Source organism: Tauraco erythrolophus, chromosome 2 (genome assembly GCF_009769465.1).
Source record: "Tauraco erythrolophus isolate bTauEry1 chromosome 2, bTauEry1.pri, whole genome shotgun sequence".
Classification (NCBI taxonomy): Eukaryota; Metazoa; Chordata; class Aves; order Musophagiformes; family Musophagidae; genus Tauraco; species Tauraco erythrolophus.
In genome coordinates this window covers 120,488,295-120,513,437 of record NC_141466.1, presented here as the reverse complement: position 1 = coordinate 120,513,437, position 25,143 = coordinate 120,488,295, and the positions used below count along the sequence as shown (strand labels likewise).

Below are 25,143 nucleotides of genomic sequence, written 5' to 3'. Positions count from 1 at the left end.
ATGAGAGGGCAGAGTTGAAGAGGAGATGAGCTGTCAGTCTGTCTTTAGTCTGGCATGGTGAGACACCTGCTCGGTCAGGCCTGCTTTGATGGAGTTTTTTTACAGACTGCCTCATATGATCCTCCATCAAATTATCACTCATGGGCTTCAACACCTGTGGAATGAGAAACGTGCAAAAGAAAAAAAAAATGAGGTAACCAAGGAAAACAAAATACAAAAACATACAAAGAGATGAGACTTGAAACAATGAAAAGAACTGAAGAATGCTGGTCTGACACAAACTGGCATGAACTGAAAGAGGAATGAGTTTTGCTGCTAGAGTAATGAGGTTAAATCAGTCACATGCTATGAACACAAGTGATATCCCTCCTATACAGCAGTATTTCACTGAATTCCAACCACTTTACAGTTCCTAGAAGATGGAGTGCAATTCCATACCCTCTATGCAGCATCAGTCTGGTATGGTTACAGCATTTATGCAGACCGGCCCAGACGGTTCAGCTTATTGTCCTATATGTGTAAGTGTGAACACTTCAGATACAGAAAGAAAGTTAAAAATACTGGCTAGTTTTTCTTCTTGTTATTGTTGGATGAGAGTCGCTGTCGCGGCACTGATGTAAGAGCACGGCGAATCGTTCGGCGTCTAAGGACTTCAAAGAGTTTGGAAACACCTAAAACACGAATTCAGCTGTTAGGCAAAGTGGCTCTTAGAAGGTAGCAGAAAAATCAAGTTCAGAAAAAGAAACTGACCGCCAGTAACTTCTCACCTTCCTGGGATTCCTCTGAAGCAAGGAGGGAAAAGAAATGAAGAGATTCAGAAAAATCAATAGCAAAAATATGGTGTATATCATCAGAGTGACTCAGACACGACCTGTAGGTGCTTTGTGTGTTATTGGTGACGTGCACCCATAGCAACACCACCAGCAGGCTCTTCTGGAGACCACCTTTCTCTAGCCCACAGAAGGCAAGCTCCTGCCAGCATAAGCCAAGTTCTCCCCCTTCCAGGGAAGATGGGAAGTCACATCAAGCCTTGGGTGCTCCAGGTATTCTACCGCAGCACTCAGCAAGTACTGCACATGGAACTGCCACCTCTCACTTTTCTCTTCCGTCCCCAGCTCCAAAGCAACAAGCCACAGTGGTACAGGAGAGCCTCAATTGTAATCACTAGTTAGAGAAGTGTATCTCCACATTTAGTACCCTGATGCTCATTTCCCTCCTATTATTAGAGATCCATTTTTTCTGCTCCAGTAAAACTCATAACCTTACCTGGTGGCTCAGACAGGTCTAGTGTGCCACTGCCTACAGCGAGCCTTGAACAGAATCATTTTTCAGATGTTCAAGAGAGCCTCTGTATGGAAGGCTTTGTTAGTTACCTGCCTGTGCCTTGTAGGACCCGTTTTAATGTCATTCCAGGTAAGCCAGTGAGCCCTTTATTTCCAGTAACAGCAGCGACAAAGTGTTTCCCTTCTGCTGGCACGGGACATAGCCGCTCGGAATGCTCCAAACACTACTTCTAAGAGTTGGTCAGGAATTTTCTACGTTGGCTTTACTGACACAGCTGTGTCAACTGGATTCAGGCAGCAAAAGCTCTGTACAGAATGCTTTCTCCTCCAGCTTTGCTACTCTTACACTCGTGTCATCTTTTCTTTCAGAAATTAAGTCTGTCTGGCAAGTACTTCATGCAACAGCAGTTGCACCAACTGAAGTTGTCACAGACAGCACAAGTCTTCCCGAAGGAAGAAACCACCTCTTGTAGCAGTTGCTACAAGTCGGGCCCTGGCTGCTGCAAGTCATCAGCCAGTTCTCTGAGGTCTGATTAGCCCTCCAGTGTCCACATTATCAGGCAAAGTGGGGGAGAGCAGCAGTGTTTCACCTTCCCCATTTCTTGCACCACCTGAGATATTTTATCCATCACATCCAAAGGACAAGTTTATCACTTTAAACATACCTTTAAAAGCAGAATTCCTTGCTCTGAAAAAGCAACAAGATTTTAAAGAGTCCCTCCACTCTTTACTGTCCAAGCACCTGGTAAGGTCTTAACACTTTTTGGTAATATCCTAAGCTTGCTTAACATTCTTTGTGTGCGGCATCTCTTACTGAAGAAAGCAGTCACACTTCCGAGCTGATTTTCCCTTTGGCAGCACCAGCATGCTCCATTAGGTTTTTAGAGCAGCTTTTCACCTCACAGCACTGAACAGAAGCTGCTTGATATGTCTGCTCAAGAAAGGAAGATTTTGCATTAAAAATTGATACCAACCTGTTCCCATATAGCTTCAGCAATCTGATCAATGGCTGTTCAACTTCTCTGAATTCCCCAGAGTACTTAACATATGCCCAAGTACAAAACGATATAAGAGCCATCCCCAGCACGAGATTACACAGGGTAGCTATGGAGTTCATACCAAGGAACCCAGTCAGTCCTGAGGTTATGTACATGGCAAACATGACTGCGAATAGAGTGGCAGGGGTACGAGCAGCATAAAAGATGTTTTTGCCATCGTTGTGCTTCACAAAGTTTGCATAGATCTCGTCGATTTCCACTTCAAGCTGTTCCTGGTAGCGCCGGCAGAACTCCTCCCCTCCCATCTTCTTCACCGAGCGGAACTGCCTGACAGCTGACTCTCTGAAATCCTGGTGCTTCCGCTCAAGGTCCGATGGGGCAATGTAAGGCTTATCTCCCCACAAACCTGTCAGAGCAATCAGAGATGAGGTCATCACATTCTGAGTATCTTCTGCTGCACAGAAAGCAAACCTGCTTCTCAGTGCTGCCGCACATCTCCCCCCCCACCCCGCCCCTCAAGCCAGCATCAGACTGCCTCCTGCAGCTTTCTTGGCTTTGTATGACTGAACTCATACTTTCACCTGTCCCTTTGGGCAAGCCCAGAAGGACAGGACATCAGCCATCTGTACATTCCTGTCATGAAAAGGTGAAACAAAGGAACACCAGGATGCAGAGAAAGCTTGGCTTGAAGAAGGTTAAGTAGAATTCTGAAGGCCACAAGCCCTCCCCTCAGCTGTTCACATCCTCGTCATCTATCTCAGTGAAAGGGTCAACGCAGAACTGGACAAACAAGATAGATTTTACCCATTCAACAAGTTTATTCCTGTTTATTGCTGCGACTAGCAGGCTCCATGGAACTCACCAGGTGGTATGAATTACGAAGAACTAGCTGCTGACATCTTCAGCCTGTTCTACCCTAGTCTGTCCTCTAGGATTGATTCAGATCAACTTGTGACAGTATGTTTCTGCTGAAGGGATGAGACCATGGGGTCCAACAGATACCTGTGACACAGACACCCACCATCTTCTGCTCCCCGAATCAGCACGGGTATGAAAATGGCAAGACTACAAGGACTTTTACTCTGTAAGACTGATTTCTGACCTCTTGAGGACTACGATTAGAGATTACCTAGGCCAGAGACATACATACGGCAGATCAGCTCCAACTCCTCCAGTCTCACAGTTAGACTATGTCTAGAAACTGAAGACTCTTTCCATGTCATGTCAAACAACAGCCTTCCCTCTCCTGCCTCAAGGTAGTCTTATCACAGTGCTTGTCATCTCAATGTCTCGAGTGCAGCAACAACTTTCTTCTGCTGCTATCCCTTCAGCAGGACATCACTTTTCTCAGAGTACAGCATCCCCTTTCTGCCTCACAAGATGCATGGCTTCATGGCTAGCTTCTTCAAGCCAACTTCACTGTCAAGATCCTGACACCCCACTCCACCCTTGGTCAGTTTAACAAGCACCTTTCTGCATTTCCATATTGAAGTCCTCCACATCTCGCAAAACTCCCTGGAGAATGGCTACTAGTCTCATCCTCCAAAACGGTCATTTCACATTGCCCAGACAGCTTCAACACTAGAAACTGCTGATGCATCGAGACCACCACACAAATAACTGCCACTGTTTTCTCATACTCTGTGTGACTGCACTTGTTGTTCCTTACATTTAAGGTCATTAGAGGGACAGTATTTGGCTACGCATACTCATTAAAGGAGGGCTTTGTTTCATGAAGAGAACTCAGAAACTACAGTAAGAACTATCTTTACATAATCCAGTCTTAAATCCAAAGAGTTCCCACTTCTGTTCCTAAAAATAGAAATTTCAGAGCTGTGTCACATTAAAAACATCATCTGAGACATCTGGATAAGGAACGACTCAAGACATTGGTGTGTATCTCTACAGTGATATAAAAATATACAGTGCTGGGGAACATTACTATGGAAACAAAGTCTGCTTAAGAGAACATCTGTTCCAGTTTATTCCCTTCCCCCAAGTAAGAAACCTACAACTACAGTACCTCAACAGCCATTGAAGATTCAAGGGAGGAAGGCAGACTTGGCATTTATTATAACAACCCATTTACTATTTCAAGAGATTTTCCAAAATGGAAACAAATGAAGGAGTCCCTCTACACCAGCAGAGCATTCTAAAAACAGCCTGGAACTGGCTAGTCTGCCACTAGCATTAGGTCTTACTCTAATTTCAAAATAGAAAGCTACTTCAGTGATTAGACCAGAATTAGCCTAGTTAACGGGGAGCTATGTTTGTAGCATGTTATCACACCTACCGGTCTTTTCTGGTTGGAGAGATTCACAATAAACACCGTCCTGTAACCTTTATGAGACATGTAATTGTTTTCAGAATTTCCTATGATAAAACCTTGCATAACACTATGTTGAGGTATGAAGTCCTTCCAGACATTCAGCTTGGAGTGGTGTAAGTTGCTATCTTCAAGAGAAGCAGCAAGTAGTAAATTACATATACAGCCTTTTCAGAGAAGTTAATTCTTTATTTCAAGGGGTTTTTAAAACTGCTTTTTTAAAACTAGAATAGTTTTAATCTTTGCATTTTATAGGTAATGAACAACCACTATTCAGAAGCATGAGACCATAATACTAGAACTCTACCCTTGCGTGACCTGGCCCACCAAATATCTCCTCACCTGTTTGCCCATTTCATGTCACAGGATTTTAAGATGTCTGTCAAGAGCAACAGGTGGAACTAACAGGGGTATCTTACAAACATGCCCATTCCCATGCCTCCCCAGCAATTTCTGTCTCAAAGAAGCCTGGTTTGCTGCACAAGACATCTAACCACAGAGCAGAGTGCAGAAAACAGGAATACTGGCCCTAAGCTATTTTTCTCCATCAACATTCTCACAACCAACACCAAGTACAACATTAAAACTGAAGGCCTGTATTTGCACGTAGGCAGTTAGAAAAAGTTTTGTCATCATACCTGCTCCATGCCTTTACTGTACAAGTCTTTTGCTCCTGCCACAGCAGCAAGATTGTTCGCCTCGGCTGTTGCCTGGAAACATTGAGGGGCATGCACCATCAAAGCATTACCAGCTAGTTACATACATGTGGTTACACAGCCTAACGGTATCCCCCACCACCTCCAAAGCTTCAGATTGCCAGGAAAACATCTCACCATTAAAACAGATTACTGACTAGGAGAAACACCCTCTTCAGCTTTCTAGTACAGCTACGGACAAAACTCTCATGTGCTTGTACAGGCTTGTCATCATGAGCAATCTCTTCTGAATGCTCTTATTGTTAATAAGCAAATAAGAACCACTAAAATATTAGATGTTAATCCCAATACATCACTACCTGTGAGAAAATAAGCAAGCTGGTATTACAGTTTTGGTGTCAGAATGTGTAAGAATTTAAGACTGTTTTCAACCTGTGTCATGTCAGAGACAGTTTTCTAGGTAATGCTGCAAGATGTCATCGTCTGTGTCTCCCAGCCACATTACAGCATGCTAAGTAGAGGAAACGTAGCAGCTGTTGATTCATTGTGATGAGTTTCCTGAACTCCCCCCAAAAGTCTAAAGATTTGGTTCCTTGATGGAATGAGAAAACACCCAGAACAGTCATTTCTTTACGAAGTGACACAGGAAGCTTAAAACCCAAGTCTTACGAACACAAAATGCTTAAAACTGACCCAAAGCCCACACTTGGTGAAAGCTCTTCATCCCAAACAATTCAAAGGTTCAACGCACAGCTTTATACAATCAGTTTGTGTTCAGATCAGTTCAAAGCTGATTACACCCTCTTTGGATCAACCCAGAAAAGAAACCTCAACGCAGTTATGCAATCTAACAAACCCACCCCGTAGCCCAGCACTGCAAGACAGTGGCGATAGCCACTGCATTACTATAAGCCTTCTCCATTTCATCTGATGCTAAAAGCCCGCTGAATACAGTCTGAAAGCTACTGACAAAATAGCAAGTTACAGGAAACACATGCTTAGAAATTGAAGCAGGTAAAAAAACCCCAACCACTCAGATATACTCCTGCTCCGTTTGGTAGATGGAGCTGAGGGAAGACACAAGTGTGTACACAGGCCACACAGTTCAGTTGGCTTTCAAAGCACACAGGTCCTTCAAGAACTACAGCTCTGTGTGTAGGAGCTTCAGACTTGCAGCAGTCATGATCTTTAATTGCTAAGAATTTACAAAGTACACATCATCTAGCAGATTACTTGAAAATAAAACTAAATACCTGCAGCATAGATTTCGGATGAGGTAGCTCCTCTCCTTGATAGATTTTAATGTAAGCCTAAATGGGAGAAAAATAAAAAAAGTCTTTTTCCTAAATGTTTATGATTGAGGAAGAGAAAAGAGGGATGATAGAGTTCATTATTCTTTGTAATAATGCTAAATATTCAATTAAGTAAATTTCTTCATACAGGTCTGGTATTTTCACAGTTATCCCTAGTGCTTTAATGCCTTTACTTCCCTGTGCATTTGAGGCTAGGGCCTAGCAGGGTAGCAGAGCACCTTGAGGAGACACGGCCACTATCTCAAGAAGTGACAGGCTTGACGGCAGGTTTCTGCTCCCTCCAATACCTAAGAAGGTCTTTGCTAGGCAGGGAATCTTCACCCAGAACAAAAGAGTGAAGATGACTATCCCACACAGCCTTTCTGACAAGAGGTCTGTCTAAGCATACCCCAGTGCCAAGAGAACCAGTACTTACATTTCCCCATACGCCTCGCTCCCTTGAAGTAGAGGAGGAAAAAAACCAGATCAAAGCACTAATGCAGATAGAGTTGAGCTGCCAAAATACTTCTGGAAGCCAAGGCAGCAGCCTATCCCTCTGTGCCCCACCCCACCAGTCCTCAGATGTCCTTTCTTTCACCAGGGTTTCAGAAGGCTAGAAGAGAACATGTCCCTCCTGTCTTCTTCTCCAGCCTCAAGATGGCCCGCAGCACAGCTCTTTGGGACAGATTAGCAGAGGAGGCATAGCAAGCAGCAGCAGTAGCCATTCCAGCACTTTGGACAAGCTGTACAAATTGGACCAACAAGGCCACTCTCAGCCCCTCAGAGGCTGGGCAGTTCTTCATGCTACTACTGCACTCCCCCCTCATCTTGTCTACAAGCCTCTGCCCTGAGGATTCTTCTCTGCAGAGGAGAGAACAAGGTTATCAGAGTCCCTATATACCCAATGCTCTAGGTTGTACGACAACCTACAAAACGTATAGAATTATACAGGACTCTGTTCCCTTGACACTCTCCTTGCTTCTGTAGCTATTTCCACCAGTAAAAGCCTTCCAAGTTTCCAATTCAGGCTTCACGATCTCAGCTTTAGATGCATAGTGCCAAGGGAGCAGTCCTCTTTAGTTACATAACCACAGCCTTTCTGCATGTGGTTTAGCCCAGTCGGCAATGAAGCACCACACAGCTGCTTGTCCACTCCTCCCTCACAGCTGGATGGAGAGGAGAAAATATAACAAAAGGCTCGAGGGTTGAGACAAGGACAGGGAAAGTTCTCACTCTATTACGGTGACGGACAAAATAGACTGAACTTGAGGGAAGGGAGGAAGGGGAATCAATTTAATTTGTTAAAGATCAAATCAGAGAAACAAAGCCAGATCTTAAAAACATCTTTCCCCACTCCCTCCCTTCTTCCTGGGCTCAGCTTTGCTCTGAATTTTCTCTACCTCCTCCCCACAGCAGTGCAGAGGGACAGGGAATGAGGGTTGTGGTCAGTCCATCACACCACTGTTTCTTCCGCTCCTTCTTCTTCACACTCTTTCCCTGCTCCATCATGGGCTCCCATCCCATAGGAGATGGTTCTCCACTAACTTCTCCAATGTCACTCCTTCCCACATGCTCCAGCTTCTTCATGAACTGGCTCCAGCGTGGGTCCCTCCCACAGGGCGCAGTCCTTTATCAACAGACTGCTCCAGCATGGGCTTCCCACAGAGTCACAGCCTCCTTCAGGCACAGCCACTTGCGCCTGCATGGGGTCCTCCACGTGCTGCAGGTGGATCTCTGCTCCACCATTAATCTCCAGCAGCATGGGGTCCCTTCCTATGGTAGACAGCTCTCCACAAACTTCTCTGAGTCTTTCCCACAGGCTGCAGTTCTTCATGAACTCCTCCAGAGTGGGTCTCTCCCACGGGGTGAAGTCCTTCAGGAAAAGACTGCTCTAGCATGGGCTTCCCATGGAGTCATGGCTTTCTTCAGGTGCAACCACCTGCTCCAGCATGAGATCCTCCATGGGCTGTGGCAGGATCTCCACTCCACCATTAATCTCCACGGGCTGCAGGGGCACAGCCTGCTGTCTCACCACAGGCTGCAGGGGAACCTCCTCCCCCTTCTTCACTGACCTTGGCGTCTGCAGAGCTGCTTCTCACATCTCACTCCTCTCTCTGCTGCAGCCGCGCAGGGCCTGATCAGCCCAACGAGCTCTGGCAACCCCAGCAGCACAAGTTCCAACCAGCAGGTGCCCCAGGAGCACAGACCTTCAGAGCACTCCAAGCCATGGCCAGCGGCCCTCCCCGCCAGGCGAGAGGCAGCGGCCCAGCACAGACAGCCACCCACACCCTCCCCCTCTCTCTGCTGCAGGTCCCACATGGCACAGGGGTTTTTCCCCTTCTTAAGTGTCATTCACAGAGGCACCCGATCGGCTCGGCCTTGGCTAGAGGCAGGTCTGACTCAGAGCTGGGGAAGCTTGTAGCATCTTCTCAGAGGGGCCATCCCTTTAGCCCCTCTCCCACTAGAAAAGCCCCACCACACAAACCCAGCACACCACAGCACTCCGCATGACTGCTCCCAGACTGGATATGGGATGCAAATCAGTCAGCTTTTCAATAGAAGAGGTTTCATACTCAGTTTTTAGGATGCAGTCCTTTCCTAAACTGTTGTTGAACAAGCACTCCCTACGCTGTATAGATCAGGTCTCACCAGAGAAGAAAGTGGAACAAAAAGCAGCATGCAACCATGTATATACAGAGACTGAACATAAGAGCTCCAGAGTGTTGGTTTTATGCTTCTCAGAACAGCCATGACTTCTGCATCCCATATCATGTCTTTCCTTATAAAGTTACTTCATTTCACAAGTGTTAGAGAGTTCTGGTCTTAGATTCCTCCCTTGCATAGGTTCTTTCTAAACATCAGCCCAACTCCGTTCTACTTTTAATATGCACGCTCAAAAGCAGTAACACAGAATTAATGTCTTTAGGAATGAGTGGCACTTTCCTACCAAGCCAACTGCTAAGTCATTCCAATTCAAAAAAAGGTTACACACAGCAGACCAGTTCCTGGTGATATAGGGATTATGTTATCGCATTTTCTGCTGGTGTCACTCTGATACCAAAACAGCTCAAGATTCTAACAGCTGCAAGTATCATACACAAATATTTCTGAGCATACAGTGGTGCTGCACATAGAAGTGTTTAGAAAGCATCTTCCTTGCATGTTAAAAATCCAGAGGGAAGTATCTGAAATTTTCACTGCATACCTAGCAGTTTAAGAGCTTGTTTTCTATCTATACAATCTACATGAGGCCCAGGTTTGGTTGTTTTGTTTTTGTTTTGTTTTGTTTTTAAAAAAGGCACCATATCCAGACAAACTAGGATTTCAAAGTAGGAAAAAAAATCTCTAATATAGCTTGAAGTATTTTTCACCTTATTTACAAAGAAGAAAAACAAACAAACAAAAAAAAAACCCAAAACACCAACCCACAACACAATTTTGCCCATAGCAGCTTGCAAAGAGCTGTACTGTTACAAAGTTGTGTGCCAGTTCTGGAAAGTCAGAGTAACAAAATGAAAATAAAAGTGAGCTGATCAGCTGATCAGTGAGTGTCAGCCTAGATATCTTATCTTCTCTGGGAACAACATACCCTAAAATTAGAATACTTTCTTTTAGGCCATTAATAGAAATAATTAGTACAAGTTTGCTTACCTTGAAGTATTCTACAAGATCTCTACAGGTCACCTTGGATCCACTAATCTCTTTTTCTACCAAGTTTTCAGGGGCAAGCAGTAACGGTACCAAATTCTGCAGTTCTTTCTTAAAATCCTCATCTATATCTAGTAAAATTCAATCAATTTCAGGAAAAAAAAAAAAGGGTTAGTTTTCAATCTTACATTTCCTAAAGGAACACTGATAACCCATGACCCTTCAAAATCCACAGTGTCAACTCTTGACTGTATTTTTAAGAGGCTTAAATACATAGTACTGCTTCAGTAAGTTCTACCTACTCTTTAATCTTAACTTCAGACTGAAAGAACAAGGTTCCATAGTCCTTGTAATATTTAAAGAGCATTTCCCCAATTACACCAACCTCTTACACAACAGTCCCACAGGTCTGTGACTTCAACACAGAGGTGGTTGGCATCCCAGCATCACGAACCCGCTTGCTCCTTTAGCCTATGCCATTCTGATACATTCCCTCTGCCGGGGGACAAGCTGCAACTGGAGGAATCCTGACTGTCTCTCATTCCAGTAGCAGAAGCCTACAGCTTTTTTTTTTAAAAGTCATTCTAGATATGACTTTTGGTTTAGCAAGTTCTTAGAGAAAACCCTTCCAATTTTAAGAAAGTAAAGTCTTTAATTTTGTGAATTCTCCCTTTTGGAATCCTTATTTAGCTCTAAAATCCTTATTTAATGACCTTTAAGTATGTCTCAAGTTATCAGATTACAATCAACAGCTACACAGAAAGATATCCATTCCCTCTGCCTGCTTAACTCCTCTGCCTTTAAACCACTGAAAAGAACACACAATGTACGTTTCTAGATTCCATAGTTTCACCTTCTAGCCCTACATTTTCCAATCAAGCATTTCAATAGCCAACTGGTTCAGTGTTTAACTTCCATTATAAAAGAAAATAAACTCAGTGATCTGAATCAAGAAACACACAATGGAAAGCTTCCTACCATTCAACCTTCCATCAAAATTTGGATTTGTTGCAACTTTAAGACCAGGGTGTGGCAACAGGAAACAGCCAAGATTACTGAAACAGGAATGAATATGCTTCCTTACATTCTGTAGCTCTTCATGTTGGTTTGCTTTACCTGAAGAAATTTAAAAAAAAAAAAAAAAAGAGAGTAAGAACTGATAATCTTAATTGCAGTACTGCAAAGCTACTAAGTATCAGCTTAAAAGCAGTAAAAGCACAAAAGCGTATTATTAAGCTTTTATTCCTGAACCTAAAAAACATCAAGTTTTAAATCCCAGAAACTCTGCACATGAGTGTGAACATCACAGATGTATTTTATTAGCACAAAGAGTTAGCTCATTGTGAATGATTATCTTGACAGTATGTTGTCACTTCAGTTAGAAGATAGCACTAGGACTACTGGAGATAACGTACCTGCAATCTTTTCTCTAGGAACTTTTTCCCTCCTTCCAAGCCATATGCATGTTCATAAGGATAGCTCCAATCTCTAATTAAGAACATTAGTGTCTGTAACAGGAAGAACAGCAGTGAATGGCTTGCATCATTCCTAAGGTCAGAAACTATCACACGTGATTATTTTAAGTAAAAAATGTCTAAGCGTGGCTACTCTAAATGAAGTAGACTTGTAGTTTTGTGGTGCAAGTGTTTTCTTGTTTAAGGAAAAAAAAGAAACCAACAAGCAAACAAAAAAACAAACACCAAAACCAACCACAACCAAACCCACACACCAAACCCACAAATTAACTCACTCCTTATCTGAAAGGAAATACCTAAGTGTCTCAAAAAGACAGCTTCCCTGTTCCATGGGTTTGCCTTGCGCTATCCCACAGGGATTACACTGTCCTGTCTCCTACCAGCTGAAGACAGAAAACAAACCTTGACATTACCCTTACATCAGACAAGGTGCTTTACGAAGAACGCATCTTGCCTGGGCCACTCACAAGAACATCAGGGACTCACGCTTGCAGGCTGAATATTCTAGAGACAGAAGAGTCTTGAAACTCACCACTAACAGCAGCCAGCTAGTAAGGACCCTTATAGGTTAAGGAGGATTCTTTGGGATGGGAGAGATACCAGTCTGTGTCCCTACTAAGAAGAAGCAGCCTCAAACCCTTCTCTGGCCTAACGGTCAGGAGATGCTAGCAGTTTTGAGACTAACGCTGAAGCCAGTAACAGTCTGGGTAAACGAAACGCAACATGGCCCTCCTCAGTGCTGTTTCTTAGAGGCCCTGCAACCTTCACTCAGAATCATGTGCCACCGGCAAAGACCAACCATATCTCCAAAGAGCAACGAGAAAGAAGGCAGTGTGAAACTTTTCTCCTTAACATCTGCACATCACTTGGCACTTTCATTCCTTTTGTGCCTTATAACTCAGGCATAAAGCTGTATTTGACCAAATGTGACCCTCTTCAGAATTTTTCCATTGCGTTTTTGTCAAGAAATGTGGTGACAGGGAAGGAAAATCAGTCTTGTAAGGAACAGGCTAGCTTCAGCCCAACTAATTTCTCTTCATAGATTATCCTGAACTCATTTTCAACACATTCAGTTACTTAAGATCCATTTAACATATGTAGTTACCTGAAACGGCTTTTGGTAAATTTCTTCCATAGCAAGTCTTCCATATTCTGTAAACAACTGATAGAAAGAAGAGTGTAAGGGTGCCGCATGTAAAATACATTTTTCTACTGTAAAATATTCTATTCTGTCACTAGGAAATAAAGCACTCAATCTTAAATCCTATTACAGGTTGAGAATGGCCAATACACCTCAAGAATTGGATTCTCAGTAAAATTTGGGAAGGAAACATGATTTCCGCTGGTTTCACAGTGCCATTCCACAACTGTCAATGGACCACAGTGCTAAGTGGATGGCCTGCGGGCTATTCTCAGAGGAAAGCTGATGGCATCTCTCAGCAAGCCCATTTCCAATGCTTGTTTCCTAGGTTTAAGGAAGTAAGCCCCTTACTTCCTACAAAAAATTTATTCCTGGAAATCTCAAGGAATTTGGCTAGAGCCAATGCATCAGACATTTAAATACAAGCCAAGTTCAGAAGTGTCCCAGATCTCCACTTCAGCCTGTGACCTTCGCTGATAATTGTTCTTTGCTTCCAGTATAAAGGCAAGTGTCACCTAGAATCCTAGAATGGTTTGGATTGGAAGGGACCTTCAAGATTATCTAGTTCCAACCCCCGTGCCATGGGCAGGGACACCCTCCACTACACCAGGTTGCCCAAAGCCTCATCCAACCTGGCCTTGAACACTTCCAGGGATGGGGCATCCACAACTTCTCTAGGCAACATGTTCCACTGCCTCACCACCCTCCGAGTGAAAAATTTCTTCCTTAGATCTAATCTAAATCCCCCCTGTTTCAGTTTAAAGCCATTGCCCCTTGTCCTATCACTATATACCCTTGTAAAAGTCCCTCTCCAGCTTTCCTGTAGGAACCTGTCTACCTCTTGTTGCTTTCACCATCTTCACTACCAGCAGCAGCATTCTTCACTGGACTGAGCAGACCAGACAACCCATGAGAACACAAAGTATGGACTGTGCTGGCTGTTTCAGCAGAAGTCAGTACTATCAGGTGCAATCCATGCTAGCCTCCTTACAGATCTTGGAGGTTGAGATGAAGGAAGCACACCAGTATACTCTAGTATCAGGCAACTGTTGTTCTGCATTAAAACTAACTCCTGGAACATATGATATAAATTTCATGGCTCAAAAGGACAGTTCCACTTGTGTTGATCAAAAGAACATCCACATGAGACTGGCTCCTTTGATCCTAACTCCCTTCCCCATTCACCTCCCCACTACATGGAAAAGGCAGCCAGAGACTAACAGTATTTCAGAGTAACAGAAACTCTTGTTGTAACAGAAATTCAGAACTTCCTTCCTCAGCCCACAATTCCTTGCCCACTTTACATGCATGTGTGTGCCCTGCCTACTGCTTGTATTTATCACCTTCTCTCTTCTACTTCTTCCCTCAAATCTTACCCTCCAGAAAGGCATCACTCTATTCAGATTGCACTGAGGCGTCAAAGGACCAAAGTCATGAGGAAAGCCTGGCTTTCAAATAATTAGCTAAGGCTTTTTTGTTTGCAGTGCTTGGTTGTTTTTCGGTTTCTTGGTTTGTTTTGGGGGTGGGGTGCACTGGCCAAGTGATACAACTCTGTTAACTGAGAACAGCATCACAAGACTATGTTTAGTTACTGCTTTCCTACTTCCAGTGTTGGCAGCCAGTCTTTTGCAGCACTAACCAAGACACAAGTCCTTTCAATCAGAAGACACGTAAAACAGTTTTAAGCTGTGCCAAGGTCACGGCCTGAGCACAGGCAGGCATTTGTTAATTACACAAGCCAGCCTTTAAAGCTACAGGTTTTAAGTTAAGGAGATAAGGATCTTGCACCATTCACATGAAGCAGAATTCAGTGGCCTTTGACCACAAAGTTCCATTAGAGGATGAAAACTCACAGTAAAGAGGACACAACGCTTTCCTGCTTTTGTTTCTAAGCGGAAATAAACCTCTGCAGAAATTTCTCAGTTGAAAAACTAGAGAAAGCTTCTGGATAGAAGATAACTCTTTCTGCTCTGGCCCAACCTCCCACATTTCTTTAGAAACTGGTTATGAAATACCGTCCATTTTCCTAAAAAGAAGAAAACATCGGAATTTTCTCACTAAGTACTTCCATAAATCATTTTCCTTTCTCACCCTTTTAGGAATTTCAGAACTTACTATATAGAGAACAGACTTTAGAAAGCCAAGATTTAGCCAGATTAGAAGCCTGTACTATTTGCCTCTGCATTGGCACAGCAGAAGCATGACAGCATCATGGAGTTAATGCAAATAATGTTGTTATAAGGAGTACTAGTTTTAGCATCAAGTCAACTTCAGTGTTTTACATGAAGTAGGAGGCAGCTCCCAAATCACCATTACATTAGTAGTAACTTCAAGAACAATGTCAAGACTATCAGCTCAGAGGCAGCTTAACATAAATTCAGCATATTCTTACCTGCAAATGTTGAAGGTCATCTTCCTGAATATTCTGGGACAAGTTGTATACCTGCAAGAGACAGCAAAAGAATTACAGTGTAACATGAAAGTGTTATCTTACATTCACGCAGTCTCTTTCAGGTATCTTATTTTACCCCCTTCAGAAAAATCTAACTATCTGAAAGTCAGCAACTAGAAAGGTGTCATAGAATGCATCTCAAACAAAACTCACTTCCTTATACAAAGTGCTAGGTACAAAACCACTGCTGACTACCCAAAATCCTTCTTAGAATAGCTTCTTTCCAAGGAAGCAAGCCCTAAAGGAATCAGAGAAGACTGATGAATGCTTCAAATCACCACAAAAGTGTTAGACAGGAGGACTGAGAAGGGCACATCTGTTTACTATCAAGTCCAAGCGCTCTAGGATTCAGCGATCCAGTAGCTGCATCTCTGACAGAAACGACTAGGTAGTTAGTTCACCAGGGGTTTTTTTTGCTTTCAAATTTTCCCAGAGAAATCTGATTTTATCCAGGGAGCTCATGCCTATTTCACTAACACAAATACTGAACAGCAGTAAACTCAAAGATGCATCAATAACCAACAATTTATCCTAACCACAGGAACAAAACAAGCAAACAAAGAAGCCAAACAAACAAAAAAACCGTCCAAAAACAACCTTACAGGGCAGAAGTAGTATTCTACATACTCCTGTTACTTTCAAGCTGTAGCATGTCTGAAGAAGGTCACTTGTCATCCCTCAAAAACATGCTCACTTTTGGCACATTTAAGGCACAAGCATAAAAGTAGTTTTGAGCACAGCACAAGAGAATTGCCAGAAGTTTAACAGCTTTAGCAATTGTAAGTTTAGCTGATCACAGTGTAAGATTACCCCAACTGTATCACCCTAATCTGTAACACATCTGTACAGAAGCAGTTGCTACTTTGACATTTTTGGGATCCCCCAGTTTGGTCAGCAATTTAACTCAGCTAGGCCTTGGATAACCTTGATTGCACAAAGTTATGAAGTTATGTAGTATACTACACTGAAAACAAGACATTAAGTACGAAAGCTTAAACGATAGCTGGAGGAAGATATGCAGGTGAACTTCTGAAGCGTCGCTGGACAGATATTCTTTGCATGTTCAGGATAGAGGATTCCTATAGCTGCCATTATTTGCCAGCACAGGTATTCTCACCTGGACAGAACTTGTCATGGTGCTCAGAGCAAAAACCGTTGCACAGTCTTTGATAGTGGATTGGCTATCAAAGGCACCTTGGGTATCCATGAGTAGTACAGCAACCTAGAGAGTTTTAAAGAGCAGCAATAGTTAACCAAATTGTTAGCGCTTTCCAACTCCAGGCCATTGGGATAAATCCTATTTCAAGTAGAGCAAGTCTCTGCCCCTATACCTACTTATGAAACCCCAGTCAGCTCCCTGCACGCATGCATATACACACCTACACCTGAGTAAGCAACAGCTAGAGGGCTACGTCATCAGCACTAAGTCCTTGGACTTGCTACATTAGTTACCCTCTCCCACGAAAATAGCCTCCCTCAGCCCAGTGGGAGTAAAGTGCGGAGTAACAGACAGCTCTTATTCACTGGAAGAACTTCACTCTCAGCTGACAATGTAGCAATAATTCATTAGAGCTAAGAGTGAGACAGTGACTTTTAAAAATGTATCTATCTTAATCATTTTCAGAAGAAAACAAGATAATTGATACTGGACTGTCTGCTGGAATGAGAAGGAATGAAGTGATTTTCACACTAAAAGTTAATCTGTCCAATTCTCATCTTTGGAATCTACTACAGTTCCTTTCTCTTTCAGTTACCAATGACTGATAAGCAAGAACAAGTGAGTGATTTGTCCCCAGAGCACAAACAGATCCTCACAACTTAACTGTTTTTTAGCCAGAGAACTGTTTGGTTAGCTATGAAATTTGATAAAACTTCCTGTACATCCCTAAGCCACTACCCACTTAAGAGCAGTGTCCCATATTAATTGGCAATCAGATGTTTCCTTTGCAAATGCCAAGAGTATAAAAGTTAAATAACCAAGAGCTTATGGTTCAGGAGAACATGAGTAGCTCAAGACACACCACCAGTACTGTGGAGTAAATATTTATTAACAATATTAACACTTTGTTTCAGCATGAAGATAAACATCTATGAAAATCTATGATGAAACTTTGTAGTTAAACTGACTTAGAGTTAAAAAGATGCACCAGCTTTGATTAGAATAGTTTGTGCCTTTTAACCCCCTATAAGACTTAGTCCTTTTTTACAGACTACCTGTTAAACTACACGGAAGGACCAGCTTCCAGACACTGAAGCTGTTTCCAGTACTTACAGCCATGCATTACATCTCACTAGAACACAACTAACAAGCCAGAACACGTTCTCATCTCTGAAAAAAACAGTGTTTGTTACAGAACTGTTCTTATCACAGTATTTGTCTACACATGGTATTCATAGCCATTACAGTTTTACCACATCCACAGGATATCCCACCCATCAGCCTAGACAGAGCAGACTTTGCAAAAACAAATTACTCTCAGAATAGGACTATTGTCGGAGATTGAATCTTACAACCCAGCAGGAAAATTCATGTTTGTACTGATAGAAGGTTTCCAAATATGTTATGCAGCTACTGAATGCAAAGGAAAGCAACTGATGTTTGAACTGCCTCCATGAAACCCATGGCGTTAAAGGTATATACACAGAGGCAGAAATCCTTAAAAACACCTATTTAAGCTGAACACTTACCTTCGTTCCATTGGGTTTATCAATTACAAACACTTCACTCCAAATCTGAATGCCAGTGGTTTCCCGTTCACATCCACCTCTCCATGTAAACCCAGTCAATGGCTCAGTGTTTCCACCTATCCAACAAGGAGAAGCCTACAAAACAAGAGGAGAAACTTATTTAAAACCAAAGAGACTTTTTTTTTTTAAAACATGCTATATATTAGCAGACTTCCACATTGTTCTCTTATTTTCTTCAGAGCCGATTGACAACACTACACAAAATATCAAAACACAATGCTCGTCTGCTGTGTTTCAAGGATCATCCACAGAGAAACACTGTTCAAGTCTACTGTATTTCAGCAGTTGCACAACTCTTCAGCCACTGAAGAGTACTGTGTACAGCTTTCAAGTCTCCAGCACTCAGAGCTAATTGAGAACAGCTCAGTTTTGTCCATTGATTCTACTCCACACTTATGCTCATCTCTCACAGTTGTTAGAACTCAGCTCAAACACAGTTGCAAATAGCATGTATTTTAACAACAGGAACAGCTAAACCTCTGTGAGGAACAAAATACCTGATCTTCACAAACAGGTCAACTGCTGAAACTAGCCAAGCATATAACCCTCTGCACTAACTCCCAACACCAGACTGCAGAAGTCAAAGAGAACAGGCAAGGACCAGATGGTCTACAAGCAATACTTGTCACAGGTACAAAGCACTTTGTCCTAAGGGATTAGGATCCAAGAGAAAAGGTCACATTGAGAGTTTGACACATAACAATCAGCCCATCCATATGGATGGGATGGACCATCCAAATTTATTGGCACGTTGCCCACTTTGGGAAACACTATCAGAGAGTCAAGAACAGTTTACAGCTAACATTTCTGACTGATGGTACTGTAACGAGGTCTTCCGTCCTCAAAGACCAGGCAACACACAGAGCAATGGCTCACGCAGAAGAATCCAGCCATTATATGAGCACATTTAACCCAGAAACGTAGTTTATGTACTAGGCAAGTAAGGAGCATGAACGGGCACCTTGAGGAAGTGTCACTGCAATAGGTTTATATACATTGAAACCCTAAAAGAGAGAAGTGGTAGGCAGACAATAGTTTAACTGACGAGGGGGCTTAGAGAAAAGCCTTTATTTCACAGGCTAGAACGCAGCATGCTGGCAGAACAGAAAGACACATTTAACAAATATGCCTCTGACTGCCCAGAGCAGATTAGCAGCCAGGAAAGCGTGCTCTTTGAGAAGGTCAAAGGGGAGACTTCTCAATTCACCAGGTTATGGTCTCTACCTTGCTGACTCTGCACTAGCAATTTTCAGAAAAAAAGCTCAAGACACATCTCTTCACATCTCGGAGAAGAGCATTAGCACCCAGGGCCTGTACAGAATAGAAATACTTACTACAAATAAGTGAAACTGTTTATCTCTAAAAGGGGATAGGAAAAAACTGCATAGGTTCCTTACCCCTAGCAGCATGCAGAGCAAACCATACTAAGAGGGAAAGGCAATCAAGCACTTCCGCACCATCATTCTCCCCAAATGCTAAGTGCACACATTTCAGCTCTGCTATTTGGATCAGACATGCCAAAAGTAAACGAGATCAGCAGATAAAAATTCAGAAAATAAAAACAGGTATCTAAGTAAAGAGAATCACAGCTCTTCACCGGTACGTTGTTTGGCTTTTTTTTTTTTTTTCTTTGTTTGTCATGTCATGCATATACACCACTACCAGAAAGACTAAGCAAAACCCAAACAGCTTTTCCCTGGAGTTTTTTTATCCCAGAAGATGCTTATGCATCCACTGGCCACTCTAGAAATCAAAGCTCCAGGCTTGTTTTTGACTTCAGTACACTCCAGGATACAGTTTTGCAATACTGAACCATATTTCACAGGCATATGTCAATGGACTGCAGCTTTTCACTCTTTCAAAAGAATCTGTTACGTTATTCAACAATATATTCCATTCGTCATTTATACAAGAATGCTTTTGCCCAGTTTGGTCCAGAAACTGTCCTTATTCATAGCAATTCAGACCAAAACTACACAAATCTTTTGACAAGTCCCTCAATGAGCACCAGATAACGACCACATTTGATTTCATGTGATTCACATCACAGGAGACTTCAGTGTCTGAACAGGCACAACTTCAGCTGAAGTTGCTTCATTTTGTGGGTAATGCACTCGAGCCTGCCTCTGACTGACCTCTGAAGCACTCCTAGTTTGTTACCTCCATCTTTCCTTAGTTAAAACTAAGTATTAAACTCTTCATCCATCACGTTGGCTTGAAAGATATTCAAGAGATAGGAGAAAAAAAAGACAGACTTTGTTCCTACATGAAATTAAGCTAGAAGTTGCACTAAAATTTTGTATCGGTCACCTAAAAAAAAAAAGTCTCTCTCTAAATATATTCCAAAGTAAGGAAATGCAGCTTTATTTGCATAGTGCCATTAGTACACAGTGGACTTACTGCACCCAACTCTTAATTAGGCTTAAACTGCAACAAAGATCACAGGATCCTTGCAGCAGCTTCCTGAGTACACAACTGCTGCTGTTAGCAAGAGTTCTGAGGAGAAGGACTTCGGGTGTTGACTGATGAGAAGCTCACACGAGCCAGCATGTGCACTGGCAGCCCAGAAAGCCAACTGTATCCCGGGCTGCATCAAAAGAAACATGGCCAGCAGGCCAAGGGAGGCGATCCTGCCTCTCTACTCTGTCTTGTGAGACCTCACCTGGAATACTGCATTCAGCTCTAGGGACCCCAACCTAAGAGGGACAGGGACTTGTTGAAGAGAGTCCAGAGGAGGGTCACAAAAATGATCCAAGGGCTGGAGCACCTCTCCTATAAAGACAGGCTAGAGAGTTGGGACTGTTCAGTCTGGAGAAGAGAAGGCTCCAGGGAGATCTTCTAGCAGCCTTCCAGTACCTAAAAGAGCCTCACAAGAAAGCTGGAGAGGGGACTTTTTACAAGGGCATGTAATGATAGGACAAGGGGTAAGGCTTTAAACTGAGAGTTTTAGATTAGATCTAAGGAAGAAATTCTTCACTATGAGAGAGGTGAGGCACTGGAACAGATTGCCTAGAGAAGCTATGGATGTGTTTTCCCTGGAAGTGTTCAAGGCCAGGTTGATGAGGCTTTGAGCAACCTCGTCTAGTGGAAGGTGTCCCTGCCCATGGCAGGGGGGGTTGGAACTAGATAATCTTTAAGGTCCCTTCCAACCCAAACCATTCTAGGATTATTTTGTTCCATTCCAAATGAGCAATCATAATACTAAGTATCAGAACTTGAAACGTGATGCCCACCTCCCTAAGTTAGTGACCAATCTCAGCCACGCCAAATCCTACCCGTGACATCAACTGGCACAAGAGAGATTTTTACAGCAACTTTTCACATAATCTCTAGCTCTTGGTTTAAGACAAGAAAATGGGCTTCTGAAGGTACCTTGGCAAGTTTTCATCATGTACATTTGTATCCACAGAGAATATCCTAAAATTATTGATCAGTGTACAAACTAAATGCAGATGCTTTATTATTTGGTGCAGGATCCAATATTTAGTTCACAGAATACACAGACTTGTGTAAGTAGCCTGACTGAAGATGAAGCAATCATCTTTAAGATCATCAATCAATTTAAGAGTTTTAAACTCTTTAAAGAGTTTTTTTTAGTACTTTATAGGGTATACTATAAAGCTAACCAAGGTCTTCCCCCTCTACTGGAATTTGCGAAAGCATAGAGGATACCATTCGACTTGATACAATTCAGCAGTGCTCAAAGAGGAGGTATTGCACTTCTCTCATCTCCAACTCCCATCAGTCATTTGCAGCAGCTCTGATGCTTGTCAAACTTTTTCCCTAAGCCAGTTTATGTCACTGAGCTGGCAGGAAAACATTTGGCAAAGTGCAGAGTATTCCGATGCCTCATTGAGTGGATCAGCTCAGCTAAGGGTCTGCAAGCATTACAGCTTCAGAATACAAATGCCCGGTGAGAAGGAGCACATAGAAAGCAAAACCTCCTGCTTTGGTAAGAGATAGTTGTTTCAATAGATGGCCAAGTCTGCCTTCATCTTCAGCTCAAGTGAAACAGGTATTTAAAGGACACCTATAGAAAACTGAAAAAAGTGATTGCACAACAACGGAATAAGACACATGATATTACACAAGGCTGAAACAGTGTTTCAAACCATTTGCTTTATGAACTTTTATTTCCCAATCAGGAAAGTTAGAGTACTTGCTTAAAGCCCACCCCTTCTGTTTTTGGAAGGAAGTAGCACTACCTCTACCCATCCACCATCTAGCTTAGACTGTTACACTTCTTGGGAGTTTGGGTTTTTTGTTTGTTTGTAGTTTGTTTGGGGGTTTATTTGGGTTTTGTTTTGTTTGTAATATAAACAGGGACTCTAGCGAGGCTTTATACACTCACAAAAGGCCACCCACTGAACAGCTATATCAAGGAAACATTTATTCCTTCCTAGGTTACAAGAGTCTTAAGAAGTTGGGAGCACCAGCTTGCTACTCTGTATTCCTCCTACCATATCCTCAGTGTCTTTTTTACAGAGCTCTTGGCAAATCAGTGAGAGGAATTCAGTATCAAGCACTACTGGGAATGAGGGAAAGGAAGTCCTCGTCTCTGCCAAATATCAGCAGCTTCTTTGCAATATTCCTGTATTTCCTGTAAATGCAGGGTTCATCCTGATTTCTCCTCAAGCCAGCTAGCACAAAGGTAAAATAGATGCAGTCATGGTTAGTTTTCTCCTGCCATGAATTCCAACTCTGAGGAACAGTGACCAAAAAAGGAATCAGTTCTGTTTGGTTTTTGTTGGTTTTGTTTTGTTTGTGGGTTTTTTTGTTTGTTTGGATTTTGTTTTGGTTTTCAGGGGTTTGGGGGTTTTTGTTTGTTTTTTTAGAGCTTCAAAAAGCTACAAACCAGTTATTGTCAACATTCACTATGCAGATTAAAAGAAACACAACACAACCTATGACAGGCAGATGTTATGTTCACAGGAGGCCCTAACCCACCTTCTCCATTCCAGCCAAGAGTTCACAGTATAGACAACAGCAGCCAAAAGTTACAAACGAGGACCAGAAATTAAATTTGGATCAGTCATTCATTAACCAATGACTTAAAAGGATTTTAAAATCTCCTGGATTATATTCAGAGACACATTCCAAGCAGCAAGCAGGAGATTCTCTCCCTTTTGCCATACCTCAGATTTAGTCCTCCAAGAGCTGCCTGATAAAATTCTTCTTTTTGCAAGAATGGGTAAGCTAGTGCTACAACATGATTTCAGGAGAATCAAAACAAGATTGCTCCAAGCTACTCCTTGGATAAGCCTTTCCCTGAATCTCAACTAGAAGGCCACTGTGCTCCCTCATTCAAGTTGTTCTCATGCCCACTTGCATGGGGGCACCAATAAGCTCCCTTGATAACTGCAGGAAAATGTATATTGAAAAACCGTCACTTAAATACTCTTCTTCAGAGTAGAACAGAGCTGGCTTCCTCACCCCCCAATAAGTAAAGAAAAATATTCCTGCTATATTTGTGCTGAAGTCAATAAATACAAAGGCAAAAAACTAAAATATCAAACTACTTTTCTCCTGTAGGGAAAAATCCAAACTACTCACCCTGTTATACATATATCTAAGCATGAAGTCCAGCAGAAAAGATTTTCCTTTGCGGGAAAGCTCCTGCTACAGACACAACTACTATGTTAAGATATTTGATGTGCTCCTGAAGCAAGATTTTTTCCAATGCTTCTTCATCTAATTCGAAGTTATGGTCATCTTCATGAGCAAGAACAATCTGTATGGGGCATGGCTTATCCAAATCCACCTCATCATCCGAGTCTGGCAGGGCATCTGAGTCAGGTAGGGCAATCCTCCTCCTCTTCTTTCCTCATAATGCTTACCTGCAAATTGACAGGTTACAATGCGTTAGTAAGTCAGAGCTTACAGCACTAAACATTATTTCAAGTGAAGCCTTGAGCTGGACTTTGACTTCCAGTAGCAAAAGTGATGTTCTTGGGAATGCACACGTGCAGACATGAGATCAATAGCATTCCCTGTCCATTTTCATTAGCTCTGCATATAGTCTACACTTCTGATCTTCAGCATTCTCTATGTTAAGAAATCACAAAAGAAAACTGGCTTTCAGCACCAAAATCCCTTTTAAAGGCTTAAGTGTAACTTCCATTAAAAAAAAAAAATCAAGGGTCTTTTCTCTAACTGGAAAAAATTAATTAGTTTAAAATAAGTTCCAAAGAGGACCAAAAAAGTCCATTTTTAGATCACTTTCTTACACTACTATAAGGAAAAAAAAAAAAGGAAAGTCAACTTTTCTGTCAGTTTTGCTTGTCAACATGTACAAGCAAGATCACTGATCTAGTAGTAACCCTAGGATTACACACATCAGCAGACGACTAAGTTCCTCTCCATTTCAACACATTACACCTGTTTCAATTCTCAATACAGTACACACTTCAGAGTGCCTATTCACTGCCTGCAAGAGCACAAACTCCTGAGCACTGTGCAAGATCTAACACTTCTGGGATAAGACAAGCAAAAAAAACATTGAAGTAGTTTCTGGCTTCATACTCCTCCTACGACACATTATTAAGCAAGATTTAATAACAGTAAGCATCAACTCTTTCAAAAAGAGTTAAGAGAATATGTTATACACAATTTAAGAATCAATACCCTTTCAGGGTCAACCAGTAGCTGAAGAACTGTAACTCAGATGAGATTTAAGTTACTAACGAATGACAAATTAAGGCAAACATGGCCCTTCAGGCATATAGCACAACAGCACCAATATTCTATTTCCATGACTTCCGGAATGCAGAATTAACTGGGCTAGAGGCCTAAAAGAAAACCCATACAAACTGATCTGTCCAGATGAAGTCTTCTCTCTTGTTCAAGTACCATAACACTGAAGTTTGTTCCACAGCATAAAAACTCTACCCACTGCCTGATTCCACTTTTCCTATCCAAGCAGCTTTGTGCTTACAGAATTGCCTCCAAACTCCACATTTACATTTTGGCCATATTTGTCAGAATCCCGTGTGCACAACCTTAGTGAGGCACCTTCCCAGCAGTTACTTATCTGGGAACATCACTGTGTGAAGTTAAGTACACTGGACTGCTAGGCACACTTGCATTTCCAAGCATTGCTTTAACAAAGACAAGGCAGCAGCCAC

At 42.3% G+C, this 25,143-nt stretch overlaps 1 protein-coding gene across 1 annotated transcript; it reads right to left on the bottom strand.

Moving 5' to 3' along the window:
• ATL2 (atlastin GTPase 2) lies at positions 1-23,664 on the bottom strand. Its single transcript, XM_086631842.1, is given in 14 exon segments — positions 1-99; positions 101-154; positions 2,258-2,298; positions 2,301-2,710; positions 5,241-5,317; positions 6,517-6,573; positions 10,207-10,334; positions 11,182-11,319; positions 11,615-11,711; positions 12,784-12,840; positions 15,212-15,262; positions 16,389-16,493; positions 17,960-18,094; positions 23,573-23,664. Coding segments are annotated over 14 exon segments (1,440 nt in total). The 5' UTR covers positions 23,597-23,664; the 3' UTR covers positions 1-33.
• Between the last annotated feature and the right edge of the window lie 1,479 nt (positions 23,665-25,143).